This window comes from Carcharodon carcharias, chromosome 6 (assembly GCF_017639515.1).
Source record: "Carcharodon carcharias isolate sCarCar2 chromosome 6, sCarCar2.pri, whole genome shotgun sequence".
In the NCBI taxonomy this organism is placed as follows: Eukaryota; Metazoa; Chordata; class Chondrichthyes; order Lamniformes; family Lamnidae; genus Carcharodon; species Carcharodon carcharias.
In genome coordinates, this window is record NC_054472.1 from 23,260,347 (window position 1) to 23,276,942 (window position 16,596).

Genomic DNA, 16,596 nt, shown 5'->3' on the forward strand with positions numbered 1-16,596 from the left:
TGGAAGAATTCTAGTTAAGAAACATAGGCAATTTGCAACCCTACAAACATTAGGGAAATAAACTGATTTTTAGTTGAATCAAAAATGATGACCAGAGCACCAAGAGAACCCTGTTGCTTCTCTTCTGTTAGTGCCATGAGGCCTTTTGCATTCGCGTGAGAGTGCAGACAGGACCTTAATTTACAACATCTGATTTAAAAAGCCATCACCTTTGATAGTGCTGCACTCCCCCAACACTGCTGTCCTTCACCTGAAATGTTAACTATTTTTTGCTCCATAGATACTGCCAGACCTGCTGAGTATTTCCAGCATTTTCTGTTTTTATTTACTCCCCAAGTACTACACTGGCATGGCAACCTAAATTGTGTTTAAGTCTCTAGAGTGAGACTTTATCCTACATCCTTATGACTTGGGTGAGAATGCCACTGCTGTGCCAAGGAGGACACTTGTCCTTTTTACACAAAATAAGTTATAGTGACATATTGCTCAATTTACTTTTGATTGAAACATTCTTATTGTTTATTAGCATTTCACTCTGATTCTGGGAGCATATTTCTGGTCTTATCAATTCAGTAGCTTTATGAAGCAAACCGCCTTTACTGCTTAAAATTAATGTTTCTGTATTTGTGGAAGTTTAAATACTTTTCTATGCTCGACAAGATTTGCAGTGTTTTCCCCTTTTTTGTTCAATCATTGGTGACTGCAGTTTTGGAATGATTTTCTTTGATGCCAAACTCTTTGGTTGTCAAACATTGTCTGTTGGTGCTGGGATCTGGTGACTAGTTTATTTTGTCAGATTACTTTTGGTGAAAGCCTATAAAAATTGAGAGACTTCAAAATAATCCAATGATTCTAAAGGACCTGGGGATACTTGGTGATATGATGAGGTGCTGTATAAATGCATGTTATATTTGTCGAGGGTCCACAGCCTATTCTGTACAATATACTGGTATTGTGAATGGGTAAACCATTGGTGGATGGATAATATGGAAACAGGTTGATTTAACCTTTTGCAAAGTGACTGGACTCAGGCATGTTGAAGAAGAATTACAACTTCAGAACAGGTAGAGTTCTTCATTGAGGTTGTTCAGAGAGCAGTCCAAAATCAATGCAACAATGGAATGGTGTTCACTCAAGATTGAGGAGAAAGTAATACCTTCTGGAGTTAACAACCTGGCCATTGTAATGAAAACCTCATACTCCTAATGACACCATTTGCTGGCACCACAGCACAGATTAGTTGAGCATTAACCTTAGCTGACACGAATTGATAGTTACCAAAACTGTGAGACTGGGTTATTGTGTGTAACAGGTCACCTCCTTCAGTTTTGGTTGAGTCTGAAAGTCTAGAGTTGTATTGGCAACGGAAAAAGTTCTTTTCCTTCAGATTTCCAGCATCCACAGTTTTCTACTTTTCTCTAATTTATATGTTGATTCCATGTATCAACCAAGTAATGCATATGGGCAGGCAAAAAGTAATGTTGAATTACACAATGTAGCCCAAAAAGGTGAATGTATATGCAAATCTGAACTTTTCAAATGCAGGTATTTATCTGCCTACTAATGATTTAGATTAGTATGGCACTGAGTCAGGCATTTTGTGCCATAAAGGAAAACAATTGTCAATGTAATCAGCTTCATAAATTCTTCCTAACTCTTGGACGGGATATAAAGCTTCTATATAGTGGATGTAATCCCAGGAATTTGGCTCTGTAGTAGCACCTGGTTTAAAATTTCAGGTATTCTTAAGCCTGCATGCCAAGGAATTAAGTTGTCCCATTTCAGTGAATGTTAGTTTAGTCTGGAGAACAGAAAAGTGTTGGAAATTTTTAGAATGATATTAAAGTCTTATGAGAATTTCTTGCACACTTTGCAAGATAGAATGTGCTGTACTGCAGGAAGCTAGTTACATTTCAGAGGAGGCCTCTCAATAGTTGAAAAGAGCCAGGCGAAGAAGTGCCCTTCACTAATGTTTCCATTCCCATGCCCCAGCACTGATTTACTGACCCTATTACTGACTCTAGTTTCAATGTCAACATTTGCCAAAAGGGGCCCAAAACACACTGCTTAGTTGAGAGAGAGAAAACTAATTCTTCTATTTTAGTAGAATAAGCTGAAGCTCAAAGGAATAATTATACAGTTAAAAATGTTGCTACCAAGGAAATTTTGACTTTGAAACCCAGTTGCACATGAAGCAGAAATATTGTCATGAACATTGCTGGGTTAAGGTTCTTCATTTGAAATGATTTGGGTTTGCTGAAAATTGTCTGTCACTCAGCAAAGAAGAGCTCCAACTTCAGAAGAGTTAGTGAATCAAGCACAACCCATTGGAGGTGTTCATCAAATGGGCAAAAATTAAAGCTATAGGAACTTCATCTTTTTAGACTGTAAGGCTTGGATTGGGAAAGTTCATTGGTAGAACAAAACAGCAAAAAAAAAATGTGAAAATGATTTGTTATGGATGCTAGGTCTTGAACTCCACACTGAAGGGCAAGTCCAGATGCTGCAAGTGATTTGGAGGCAGACGAGATGTGTTGGAGTGTGTATTTTTACATTGGGACAGGTTGATATTGCAGAAAAAACTTAAGATTCTCTATAGCCCAAGTTAGCGACCAGTCACAGCTCTCAAATTTACCACGTTGGTAACCAGAATAGTCAGAAAAATTATCCCCACTGACGACAGTCATTCTCAAACTGTAGCATAAAAAGTACATTCTGTTCTTAATGTGCTAAGCGTACCGGTGATTTGTGATCACTAATCACAACTGGATCCAAGAGTGTCTGGCCTTTATTGTTGCCTGGCTGCATTATTGTTCTGACTACCTAAGAACAATTCAGTTTGAACCTGTACATTATCCAGTATGCCAAATTACACCACTTGTGCCTGAGGGTCGCATCCAATTCTGAGGCTATTCTCTCTGCATAATTGTCCCAGGATTCCTTCAACTTGGATGCAACTAATGCTTTACAGTCATAGTTTTGAGATGCAATCCAAGCACATTGTAATTGTAAATTGTGGTTTTGTGTAGCTGTGATAACTTCTCTCTGCTTTCAAATGCTGCTTTTGGCTCTAGGGATAATGGCCTCAAAATGCATGGGTTCAACAATGGCGATATAGCACACAACCTGTTAAGTTTTGAACAATATTGCACTTCTACTGGGGCAAGTCTCAAAAATCAGTGACATTGTGGATATCTATCACTGCTGCAATGAATCATGCCAAGAAAATAGTTTTCATTCTGTACCCTATAGGAATGGCCCTGGTACAGATCCCTGGTAGTGTTGGGACCTCGCCATTATCTTTGTGTAATAGCTCCAAGGACTGTAGAACTGCTATGGTGGACATCTTGAGTATGACTAAGATTTGACCACAATGAGTTGGCTCTCAACCTAGGGATGACCAGGATCTTAAATATTCAGTTATTTCAAGGTGGATATATGGGCTTTATAGCAGTACTCAAATATAAGACCAAGATTTTGTTGCAGGAATCAGTATTGTCCATCAGCCCTGTGCTTGCTGTATGTTAGCTTCCTGTCCAGCAGCTCTTCGATTTTACAATGCTCATTCTTTTTTTCAAATCACTCCAGGTCCTTCTCTCTCCCTATCTCTCTAACCTCCTACAGCACCGAGATCTCTGTACTCCTTCAATTCTGGCCTCTTATGATCCCCAGTTTTCATCACTCCACCTTTTGGTGGCTATACCTTTATCTGCTTGGGCCCTGAGGCCTAGAATTCCCACCCTAAACCTCTGACTGTCTGCTCCTTTACAAAGCTCCTTTAAAACTTACCTTGTCGCCTGTCCTAATATCTCATTATGTAGCTCGGTGTCAAACCGTTCTCGATAACATCCAAGCAAATGTGTTTTTGATGCTTTAAGGAAGTTACTGGTTTCCTAATCCCAGTCTCTGGCCAATGCTGTCCTGTGTTTGGTTACCAATAAGCTATAAGAACAACCAAATTAATTTTGTTTCCCCAACATACATCTCCCTCAAAAAAAAAGCATGGCTTTAATTGATGATTGACAATGAGAGAGATCCTACTAGGCTACACTCCATGTGCAGCATTGAGTTACACCTTATCCTTCACATTTGGTTTAAAGCAGCTGTTGAAATGTACATTAAGGTGTTGATTCATTGTGCTTTCCTGGAATTAGGTTGGGAATTGAGTTTTTTGATGCAGAAAGTTGAGTTTGGGAGCAATTAAAGCCACCCAGTTTTCAGGTTGAGAAATTAAACTATAATACAACACAGCTCCTGCCCCCACAAGGCTTATGTACAATAAGTATTCAAATGAAAAAGTAAACTTGAAATAATGAAATTGGATTCTATGCTTTTGCATTGTTATAGCTTAATTGACTCAAAATACCTATAATTTACAGCCTGACTTGTTGAAAGAGGACATGCTTTTTATTTTAGATATTTCTAGTTTTAGTCTGAATCACAATTTTCTCCCTAAGTATTGAGCATTTAAGGTGTCCACTCATTGCTTTTCTACCTTTTGGGCATCAGTCATCTAGTGTTTCCTGGTCCACACGATTGACTTGTCTAGTCTTTAACCAAAATACATGTTATAATAGTTGAATGCCGTGAGTTTAATTATTCTTATTGTTGATGTATATTGAATTTTTGATAGGGTGATAAGCTATTTTTTGATTTGCTATCTGAAGTCATTGACCTCCATTCAGAACATTTTTTGTGTAGTTTGAAGCATTTTAGTAGTTTCTGATTTACTGCTATTTCTGAAAGATTTGTAAACATGGGGAACAGGTTGCTCTTTATTTTTGGATCATTGCCTTCAGTACTTGTCTCTGGTATACATCATTCAATTTAAAAGCATCACGTTTTGAAATGAGTACTCTGAGCAGAATGCCGTCATACAGTGAAAAGTTTTGAAATCCCACATAAAACCTCATGGTTCAGAAAGCCAAACAAGAAATTGCATTAAACTATTGAATTTTACCACCACTAAAATGGAGTTCCTCCAAATTAAAGTGGAAGGAAGGAGTATTTTTTTTTAACAATAAAGTGTCTTTGCCAGGGGATTGTTTTGTTCTATTGATGAACGTCTGCTGTTCTGTTTACTGAAAGATGGTGACATTGATTTTATCCTGGCCCCCGCTGTGGGATCTCTTACCACAGCAGCGTCTGGTACTGGACAAGGACCAAGCACATCTACCATACCAGGTGAGGATTTAAGTTTCTTTTTTCTACACCAATTTGCTACCTCAACCTGAAGGTTTAGGCTATTGCTGGAGTTAGGTACCTTGCTCAAATAATCTTTCTTGTATGATTGGATTTGACAAATGAGTGCGGGCTTTTACAAACATAACAGTGAGGGAATGGGGAAAGTTCATCAAACTGAGCTTGATCCTAACTCACCTGCCATGCACTTCTAGCAGTATTCAGGAGAGGAAGTCCTGTGTAATTTTCACCATGTCGGCCATGGGGCACTAAGACAGCCTAAAGTATCCCTATTAACACTTTTTCTGAGAGGTCAAATCGTAACCAATGTAGACCTTGTGAAGGCTGGGGGACAGAGGTTGGTGAATTGGCAGATTCAAATTATTTTAATTGTATGCCTGGCTTCAGATTTACTGTTCTATTAGTTGTAGCAAACTGACTTCTGTTATTTGCATATCATTTTCAAAATGTTTACTTTTAATATATACTTATACCAAAAAGAAACATAGCCTAGTGAAAGGCTACATTGAATCTTCACACAAATCATTCAAGTTGGGGGAGACAATTTGGCTCTTAAGAGTACTTCTCAGCAACTCTGCGTGATTTCTTCTGTTAATCATGGACACTGCCAATTACTTTTCAGCACCCTAATTGTTGACCTGGCTGAGCTCACCTAACTCTCAGCACCGATTGGGAAATGGAACCTGGGAATTTCCTGGTTCTAGTTCCGAAGAAGAGCCATTGGACTCAATACATTAACTCTGTTTTTCTCTCTATAGATGCTGCCAGACCTGCTGAGTTTTTCCAGCACTTTGTTTTTATTTCAGATCTCCAGCATCTGCAGTATTTTGCTTTTATTAACTTCCTGGCTGAAATGGTTCTGTTACTTAATTAACCATCAGAGCTCAAAAGGGTTGCAGGCTTTATCACCAATTACCGTCTTAACCAACCAAACTATTTGGCGAATGTTACGCTATTAACAGTTAATTCTTGTTTCTGCATATTACAAAATAAAAATTTAATAAACTTTTTATCCATAAAGCACAGTTTCACCTTTAAGTTACCCTTTGTAAAGTGTCTAAAATTTTTAGCATTTATACAGTGTGATGTTTGTACTGTTGCTTGATTTTTGTTTTCAGAACTTAAGGTTTATGGTGACTGACATGACATTTTTGCTGAAAGCGCTAGACACTGCCTCATTTTAGGAGTTATGCACATTATTCTCGGTCTTCTTTGATCATAGGATCCAAATCTGCTCCATGTTTTGCCTTTGTCATTGTTTACTAAAATGTAGGAAAGATATCCAGGTGCTCATTTTAAATGCAGAAAAATTATCTTAAATTAAAGAATGATGTTTTACTTCTCAAATACATTAAATTTAGGTCTTCTATTAAAAGAAAAGTAAACAAATGCAAATGTAGAGTTCCATATTACTTTGTAGAAGAGTGTATCACATTAACTAATTTCATTTCTAAATGACCTAGCTCTTATTTTAAGAGCACGTCCATGTTCTGGAATCCTCTTCCAGAGGAAATAACCCCAAGGCCTACTGCAACCATTTTATTATCTTTTGTCTCTTTACATCCTCCCTGCACCAATAAAGCAGGTTCCCCATCCAAGGAGTTGTTCAGAAGAAAGGGGACTCTGCCTGTATGTGTTTAACATCATATTCCTGAATTTCCCACACCAGCTGATGTCATTTTATGTCTCTCCCTCTTCTGAAAAGCAGGTTCTCTTTTTCTGGTGTATTTGGAGAGCAAAGCTCTCCTTTGTTACAGTTCTATTCTTGGGGCTTAAATTTTGCTCTTGTATTTATTCCTGAAATGTTGCAATTTTTTTATATTAAATTATTATGGTGTTCCATATTTTGAGTTCATTTTTGTTCTTTATGTTTGATTCCTGGAAGTCTGTGTAGGTTCACCCTGCACTTTGGTTGATACCATTGTCCAATTTCATTATTTCTATACTGTGCCATTAGTTTTTTTCAATTCCTGATAATTTAATTGTATTATTTTATGTATACTATCCAGAGGCAGGCAATTTATTGCAGATTAAGATTCAGAGCTTATTATGAGCTTTTAATTTGCTGGAAAGAAATTTGCATTACAAGGTGACGCATGTGCAAGGTTCTTTTATCATTCATGAAATATAATTTGCGCTGAGACTAAGAATCAGCTTCAGGACAGAATTGTTCCATTAATCTTTCTAAATAAGAGGATATGGTGAATCATTTTCCATGACAACCTAGAATCTGCGCAGGTTTTACAGGACCTCTTGATCTAATCCATAAACCCTTCCAATCTAAACAACAGTAAGTTATTCTGTTACCATTCATAAACAAGGAGGAGGAAAAACACAGAAATATTAATGATAGTATGTGATGAAATCTGAATCTGTGCATAGGCCCAGACACATTCAAAGGAACATCCCAGTAAATCACAGGGCAGTACAATTGGGAAGGGACCTAACATAATTCTCATGCCCACCCTCCTATGTTTCTGTAACTAGGTATTTTTGGATATCAATTTATGTGGGCGCAACACCCTATAGCCCTTCCTTATTTAAAGTCAGCTGTACTCAAAGTTCTTTGAGGCATTTTTAGCAGTTTCTTGTAAAACTCTGTTGACTTGAAAATTGTAGGATTAATAGTAAATAGGACTGCTGAAGTAAACTGGAAGGACATTACTTCAGAGGGGTGGAATATGCTATATTAAAGCAATGTCTAAGGAATGTTTATCTAATCTGGAAGTTTTTGCTTTATAAATCAGAATGTGAGCATTAAACAGACATTAATTTTCCTCAAAAGTGAGATAGGAGGGTGTAGTGAGATATTCCAAATGGAAGAGGAAAATAACAGATTTTATACAGTTATAGAGCAGTTAAGTATATATTTCAAAAGACAGCACCTTCAGTTCAAAAACACCATTCCCTGATTGCTCATGTGGCATTGTCCAATTGGGCTTAATGGCCTCATTGTCCTTTTTTAAAAAAGGAAAGTTACAACCCCCCCCCGCCCCCATAACATTTTTCTCAACTCGTCTTTAGGTCCTCATGGCTACACAGTGTTAATCAAGAATGCCATTGTTAAGCTTGCTTCAAGGAGCCGAAGATGATCCTAGGGTTATTTCATCCCTATGGAACATGTTTGACTGCTGCTTGTTGCCTCCCCTTAACAATATTATTGAGGTTGGGAATTTGTCACATTTGCCCACATTTGTTCATCAGTCAAGCCCAGCACTTTGAAGTTACATTTTGTTACTTGAAAGTACCATTCTTTATCCATGATTATGGGCTTATGCAAGCCAAAACGTATTGTGGGATTGAATATTGTTTAAGGTTAAGACTACATTTGTATCAGTGACTAAGTGTACTGCACTATGTAGTATGAAAAACCTAATATATAACCATACTTTTCTCCATTTCACTCAATATAATTCTGTTTTTTCCACTCCAGGTCCTTCATCTGAGCCACCTGTAGTGGAGTCAAAGGACAGAAAAGCTAATGCTCATCTGATCTTAAAATTACTTTGTGAAAGTGTGGTACTGCGACCTTATCTTCGAGAATTGCTTTCAGCCAAGTAAGTGTAGTGTATAATTCAAATGGCTTTGATAACTAATGTGAAGCTCAATCACATGTAACTTTGGTATAAAAATAAAGCAAAGGTTCTTTTACATATCACATTGTTAGTCTATGCACAAGTTACTTTGACACCTTGTGAAACATGCAATTCCCAAATTTGGTTTGCAGTGTATTGTACATGGATACAAGAAAGCAAGCTAGCTGATCTAATTTTAATCTTCATAAATGATTGTAGCACACATCAGGGACTGGGCTTTGATCAAATTCGGAGCTTTTCCAACTGCTATGACATAATATAAAAGAGAGTGGGACAGGGCAGCCAGGGAACAGAGGATGAGTATGTATAGTCAAGGTGCTTTAATATTGGAGTGAATTGTATTGCAAGCACCCTTTTTTTCTAAAGTTAACATTAAACATGTATTCTTGAGGAAACGCCTCAGTATCAGTCTTCTAACATGAGCTTGTGTGCCTTTTTTTACAATTCATTTGCAGAATCTCGTGTATGATTTTTGTCGCCTCAAATTCCTAATTTAATGCAGTTATACTGAAGGATAGATTCAAGAAGTACCTGTTCAAAAATCTTGAACATTTCCTGCTCCCAGCATGAGTGTGCATCTTACATGCCAGTATTGTAGAAACTGGTGTAAGCAGACAGCCAAAGGTTCCAGTACAGCCTTGAAATGACACACCTGAGGATCTGAGGCAGTGGTGATTTCATCTTTGACTCCAGATGTGTGAATACTTTTCCTTTTATGGTAGTGTTGTGTAGCCTCTGGAAGCAGAAACAGAATATAGTTCCATAGCTGTCCGTGGCTTCGGATTCCCAAATAGTCATGAATTATTGGCTAAACGATAGAAGGAGCGGTAGTGGCAGATGGGGACCTGGGAAGGTGTCATAAGAGCCCAATTTTAAACTTGCCCCACTTTAACTCATGCATTTTTCAGCAAGGCAAGATAACAGTTATAAGGGCAATGTTTTTTTTTCCCTCTCTTTTGTCAAGGCAGTACTGCAGTGAATAATTGCCACTGCTTGCAAGGGGTAATAATTTGTGTCAGAGTAGTAAAATTTTAGATTATGCATTTTTGTATCAAGTATATTTTGCTTTAAATTGTATATCGCAATCTTGACTCTCCATTTTCAGGGATGCAAGAGGAATGACTCCTTTTATGCTAGCTGTTGGTGGAAGAGCTTACCCAGCTGCAATTACTATTCTAGAAACTGCGCAGAAAATAGCCAAAGGTAACCTGTTTTGTCATCTTGAAAAAATGTATGGCATCATGAGTGTTTCAGAATTTGCCTTCGTTTTCTGCTCAATTCAAAATGGCTTGGATGCAATGTTTTTCATAGCCTTTTTTACATTTGAGTCTTTGCTGTGTACAAGTGCTTAATCTTTACGTGTACATGCACTGGACTTTAAGAACAAGATTTGAGCAAGTCACAAATATTGATCTTCCTGTATAAAATCGTGTCGAACTGTCACACTTCAAATAACAAAAATCTTGGTCTTTTTCATATCTGGAACCTGGACCAGACTTTTCCAAAGCGGAAACCTCAAGTTCTAGTTGAAATTGTTTCTAAAGTTTATGAAATCATTTAAAGACCCTTTCTATCTTAACCAGTGAAGTCTCTTTGTTTATATTTCTGTTAAATACAAAGAAATAAAAGCTTGAGGCAAGGGCAAAATACATGTCTTTATTGAGCAGTTAGGTTTCCAATGGATTTGGGTTTAAAGTCATGCAAGTCATAACCTCACCTTAGACACGTATATTTTCTAGGGGTAGCAAGTCTTCTTAGTCCTCCCTTATCTTTTCTGGGAATTTTTTTTTTTTGAAGCGTATTTTAAGACTGCCTGGGACTAGGAGAGCCGCAAGTGTCAAACTGATGAGGCAAGGAAGGATCAAGCTGGTGGAGTTATCCTTTTTGGGGAACCGATGGACGCCACCTTTTAACTTTAAAAAGCATTGCAAACCCATGGGACTGTTCCATATTTGTAATTCAGAGTCTACATCTAAGCAAGCATAGTAAATCAGACTCTCTTCAGCTAAGAAACAATTGCAAGATTACTGTCGCAACCAAAGCTTTGTTCTGCAAAGCATTAGCTGACAGTACCTATCTTTGTTGGTGAGTGCCTTAATTCATTTTTTTTAACCTAATTCTGTTCAGTTCTGAATACTAGTCCAAGTATTTGAGTTCTTAAAATCCAGCATCAGCTAAGTTCTTCTAGTTTCTATTTAAGGAAGGAAATAAATAGCTCATGAACCAATTTTAGTTGGCTGAAGAACTGCAGAAACCAGGGGACGACTCAACTGCCATGATAGTGCAGGGAGAACACAGTGCAGAACTGACAGCTGGAATTATGTTCCTTAAGCTGCTTTGTTTCTTTTTAAAAATGCTTCTGACTCAATGTAATCCAGAGTTCACTTGGTTAAGTGTCACAAATTTGCCTTGAGTGTGTATTGTTGAATTTACATTTGCAAACATCGAGCTCGACTCTTTTTAAAAATCCTTTGTTTTTGTCCCCATCTCTAGCTGTTTTATGGTTTGGGACTTTCCAGTGAATTCATTGCAAATTATAAACAGCAATTTGTTCCTCCTCAGGCGATGTCTCGAGTGAAAAGGAAGAAGATGTGTTTATGAGCATGATTTGTCCACCTGGTACTAATCCAGATGATTCTCCATTGTATGTTTTGTGCTGCAATGATACTTGCAGTTTTACCTGGACTGGAGCAGAGCACATTAACCAGGTATTTGGAACAGATAAACCTAATTTTATGTGATTAGATCTAGTTGAAGTCAGAATTCAAATGATTTTGGCTGCCAGTCAACAGTTAGATATGCCTTACATACCATGTGTATGTAGTTTTATTTCAAATATAGTCTAATCCTCTTATTTTTGGTCACATCATTGTTGTCTTCATTAGTTCAAACTCCATAAACAAATGAGCAGATAGGTGGGGGATGAACTCCCAAGTACCAAATTCTCAATGACCATGCTCCACTGATTGTTGTGCACTGGTTGTGCAGTGCTGCATCCTTTGTATGGAAGTTGACCTCTGAAAATGTCGATGGTCAGCTCTAAATAATTTGAAAATGAAATACTCTTTTATAAATGTACTTGTATATTCTAACTCATTCATTCCTAGCCCCTCAAACCTGTAGAGGGGTCTGTCCTCCCCCACCCTGACAATCCACAGTCACTGTGATTTTTCTTGCCTAGACCCTAGGATCCTCTGTTCCTCAAATTATAGCCTCTTGTGCACCTACCACTTCCTTCGTCTCACTATTGGTGACTGTGCCTTCAGCCATCTCGGCCTTAAACTCTGGAATTCCCTCCCAAGGGTCTTCTCCCCTTCACTGCCCTCACCCTCTGCTGCTCATCCTCACTCGCGCTGCCCCATCTCTGTTTGACCAAGTGTTTGGTGAACTGTTGTAATTGTTTCCTCCTTTGGCACAGTGTCACTCTTTATGCTCATGCAGTGAACAATTGGCACTGCAACTGAAAATATCTATATAAAAGCAAGTTGCTGATGGTCTTTTGTTGTACTGACTTTACTTTAGGAAGCTTCCTGAACTGAGCCCAAGTTTCTTAATAAAATAATGGCTGCGCTTGCTGCCAACACTGTGCATGCGCAGTTGTGTGCTGATGGTAGGGCCAGGATTAGCGGCCGCCAACTTCATTGGGGGCAATGTGCAGCAGGGCTCATTCATGGTCATCACTGTCCTTGGCAGCAAGAGGAGAGAATGTTGTGAATTTCTATCCTGGACTGACTGGTGGATTTTTGAAACTCCTTTTACAGAGGGTTAGAAGGGAAGGATTTGCAGACAGGAAAGTAAAATCTTTTCCTAGAGAGATATTTTGCTGCTATCATGTTAGCCAGTTCTTCAGAACTCGCTCCCTCTATCCCAGTAATGTAAGTGGATTGTAGATTGCTGAGAATGTTAACTATAGTGCCTCTCCTCATTCTTCCCCCTTCTGCCATTCTGAGTTCCAGGCTGCAGGCTCCAGCAGTGACGCCATTGTATGTAAGTGCATTTGTGGACCAGTGCACATGCACAGACAGTTATCGGTGGCCATATTGCATTGGCAGGAGACAGTGTAAAATAATATAGTATATTAATATCAATTGGTATAAACTATGTACTGAAGTTTTATGCCAAATTTTGGTAGGATATTTTTGAATGTCGGACATGTGGATTGCTGGAGTCTCTCTGCTGCTGTACCGAGTGTGCAAGAGTGTGTCACAAAGGGCATGACTGCAAGTGAGTAACTGTACCATTTTAAATTGCCCGAATATTGCATTGATTGAAACCAAAGCAATTGTTTAAATACTTGTACACTTCTTAAAAATGATCAAAACAGATTTCAAATTATATGTTGAGAGCAATTATTGCGTATTTTAAGCTAATTTCTTTTTCACCCTTCCTAATCTCCCAAATACCAACCCAGCTCAGAGAACAGGCGAGCAATCTGCTGCCATGTGTCTCCCAGGAATGCTGTGTAACCAGCTACGTGGAAACACACAAATAATTTGAACTGACCTGCTTGTAGTTTTCAATATCAAACGTGGTCAAGGTCAACATCTTGCCATATGGGAAATCAAGAACATGGATTTTGTATGTTATTCAGTAATATGTACTTGTGAATTTGGAACAGGAATATGCTGTTTGACTCCTTGAGCTTGCCCTGCTGTTTGATAATATCATGGCTGATCTGATTGTGGCGCCTCTTTTCTTGTTTATCCCCCATCTCCATTGTCAGTAAAGAATCTATCTAACTCAGCCTTAAAAAAATATTTAATGACTCTGCTCCCACTGCTCTCTGGGGAAGAAAATTTCACAAATAATGACCCTTTGAGAGAAAAAAAACTATCCTCCTCTCCATCTTAAATGGGAGACCCCTTATTTTTAAACTGTACCCTTGTTTTAATCTCGCCCTTTTGGCATCCACCCTGCCAAAGTCCCTCAGAATCTTATGTTTCAATAAGATCACCTCTCATTCTGCTATACTCCAGTAGAGCAGGCCCAACATGTCCATCCTTTCCTCACAAGACAACCCCGTCATCCAGGAAGCAGCCAAGTGAATCTTCTCTGCACTGCTTTTAATACAATTATATCCTTGCTTAAATAAGACACCAAAACCATACACAGTACTTCCAGATGTGGTCTCAAGTTTAGCAAAACTTCCTATATGTGATTCATATAACGGAACCCAGATCTCACTATCGTAGAGTTCTGCGGTCTCTCTCTCTACTTAAACAATATGCTGGTTTTCTGTTCTGCCAGAGTGAACAAGTTCACATTTTCCCTAAAATCTCTACTGACCTACCCCTGAACCTAATTTCCCAGTTCACTTTAGCCAGCTCTGTCATCTTCACCTTATAATTATCTTTATTTAAGTTTAAAGCATTATTCTTAGTCTTCCAGTCTTCTCCCTCAAATTGAATGCAAAATTCAATTGTATTATGATCACTAGGGGCTCCTTTACTATGAGGTCATTAATTAATCCTGTCTCATTGGTGCATTACCAGGTGTAGACTAGCCTGCTTTCTGGTTGGTTCTAAAACAACTTACTAGAAACTGTCCCAAAACACCATGAACTCATCTTCCAGGCTACCTTTGGCAGTCTGATTCGTTCAATCTATATGTAGGTTAAACTCATCCATGATTATCGGTGTACACTTCTCACAAGCCCCCGTCATTTCTTCCTGTATACTCTATCCTTCAGTGTAGTTACTATTAGGGAACCTATAAACTACTCCACAAATGACTTCTTGCCTTTGCTATTTCTTATCTCTACCCAAACTAATTTTACATCTTGACCTTTAGAACTAAGGTCATCTCTTACTACTGTGCTAATGCCACCCTTAATTAACAGATCTACCCCACCACCTTTTCCTAATTTCCTGTCCTTTTGAAATGTCATGTACCCTTGAATATTCAGGTCCCAGTCTTTGGCAACTTGCAGCCATGTTTCTTAAATAGCTCAAATCATACATATATACTTCTACTTAAGCTGACAATTCACCCATTTTGATCTGATTGCTGTGTTTTAAGATAGAGAGCCTTTAGTTCTGTCTTTTTTGCTATTTTTGCAACCTCTGGCGTTATCTGGTGGCGCACTGCTGCGGTTGTATGCTCTGTCCCTTCCTGTCGTGCTCTGATTATCATTATCCTTACTGTAACCTTGCCCTCTTGCCTTGTTCACTCACTTTAGTTTATCACATCTTCTCTCGATTGATCATCCATCCCCACTATTTAGTTTAAAGCCTTCTCTACCATCTTGGTTGCCAGAACACTGGTCCCAGCACAGTTCAGGTGAAGACCATCCCAACGGTACAGCTCCCAATTACCCTAGCACTGGTGCCAGTGTCCCATAAATCAACCATTTCTTCCACACCAATCTTTGAGCTATGCCATCGACACTCTAATCTCATTTTACCCTATGCTAGTTTGCTTGTGGCTCAGATAATAATCTAGAGGTTATCACCTTTTGAGGTTATGCTTTTGAATTTGGCCCCAACTGCTCATATCCCCTCTTTCCTAGTCCCCTCTATGTTGTCGGTACCGATGTGGACTGTGATAAATGGATCCTCACCTTCCTGTTGCAAGTTCCCCTCCAGCCCAGAGTGAATGTCTCAAACTCCACACCGGGCAAGCAACACAACCTACTGGACTATTGTTCTAAGCTGCAGAGATCTGTGTCAACCCCATTGATTATGCTGTCCCCTGCTACCACTACTTTCCTATTTACTTCCACCACTTGAATGGCTTCCTGTAACAAGAGTACCATGGTCACTTTGCTCATCCAGCCTGCGGCCCTCGCTTTTGACCATACAGGCTGCAAGAACCTGGAGCCTGTTGGACGGTTGCCAAGGGTAAGAAGGCTCCTCCATTTCTACCTTCAGTCCCCATACCTGCCTCACTTGCAGTCACACTCTCCTGTCCCTGACCATAGGATAGGGTCTTCCGATTTAGCCCAAGGAGTGTGATTACCTTCTGCAACAGTGTCCAGGTAACTTCCCCCCTCTTGGTTGCATCCTTGTCTAAAGCTCAGACTCAAACTCTGAGCTGAAGTTTCTCTCGCTGCAGATCCTTACTGCAGACATGGTTGCCATGATTTCCCACATACTGCAGCTGCAAAACATCACCTGCCCTGCTATCTTTATAGCATTTTAATTAACTAATAAATTATTTTACTTATGTATAATGTCTGTAGTCCCACCTATGCTTATATTCTTATTTGAATTAATGTTCTACTTACCCTGATTGAAATTTCCTAGCTTAGAAAATACTCACCGCCAAATATCTACCTGCTTCCCTGTGATCTCACATCTTGATTTTTCTTTCCGAACTCTCCTTGAAGTCTTGCTGTTTTAACTGCTGTCTGTCCCAAAGTCATGCTGTTTTCGATGCAGCTATTGGTTCTTCAATTCTCTCCCTACGTCAGTGCTAACTTTGTCTTTGGCAGTAATATCTGCAGACTTGCTAAACAACTTCTTTCAGATTGATCATTTGTACCACCAGTTTAGTGCTTTTCTAGGATTCAGAATCACTCGAACATAAAATCCTATAAATTTGTTATGTGGAACTCTCTTCAGGCTGAAAAGGACGTCTCCTACTGCATATTGTGACTGCTGGGAGAAGTGCAAATGTAAAACATTGATTGCAGGACAGAAATCTGCTCGTCTTGATTTGCTCTATAGGCTTCTTACCACGACCAATCTTGTGACTTTGCCAAATAGCAGGTAAGTATTTAGAAGGAAGCAATACAACTAGATCTAAACCAAGTGGCAGAAATTACTAAGAATAGAATTTGTGTAATGAGCTACATCAT

The 16,596-nt window shown here is 38.9% G+C and overlaps 1 protein-coding gene across 6 annotated transcripts in view; it reads left to right on the top strand.

Annotated features, from left to right (window-relative positions):
- The window catches only part of ubr5 (ubiquitin protein ligase E3 component n-recognin 5), a 155,367-nt gene that overhangs the window by 89,513 nt on the left and 49,258 nt on the right, over window positions 1-16,596 (top strand). For all 6 annotated transcript variants that reach the window (XM_041189352.1, XM_041189353.1, XM_041189354.1 and 3 more), the window contains 6 exons: window positions 5,089-5,184; window positions 8,636-8,759; window positions 9,904-10,001; window positions 11,361-11,506; window positions 12,931-13,022; window positions 16,361-16,507. In XM_041189352.1, coding sequence (XP_041045286.1) covers window positions 5,089-5,184; window positions 8,636-8,759; window positions 9,904-10,001; window positions 11,361-11,506; window positions 12,931-13,022; window positions 16,361-16,507 — 703 coding nt within the window. The remainder of the gene's footprint in view (window positions 1-5,088; window positions 5,185-8,635; window positions 8,760-9,903; window positions 10,002-11,360; window positions 11,507-12,930; window positions 13,023-16,360; window positions 16,508-16,596) is intronic.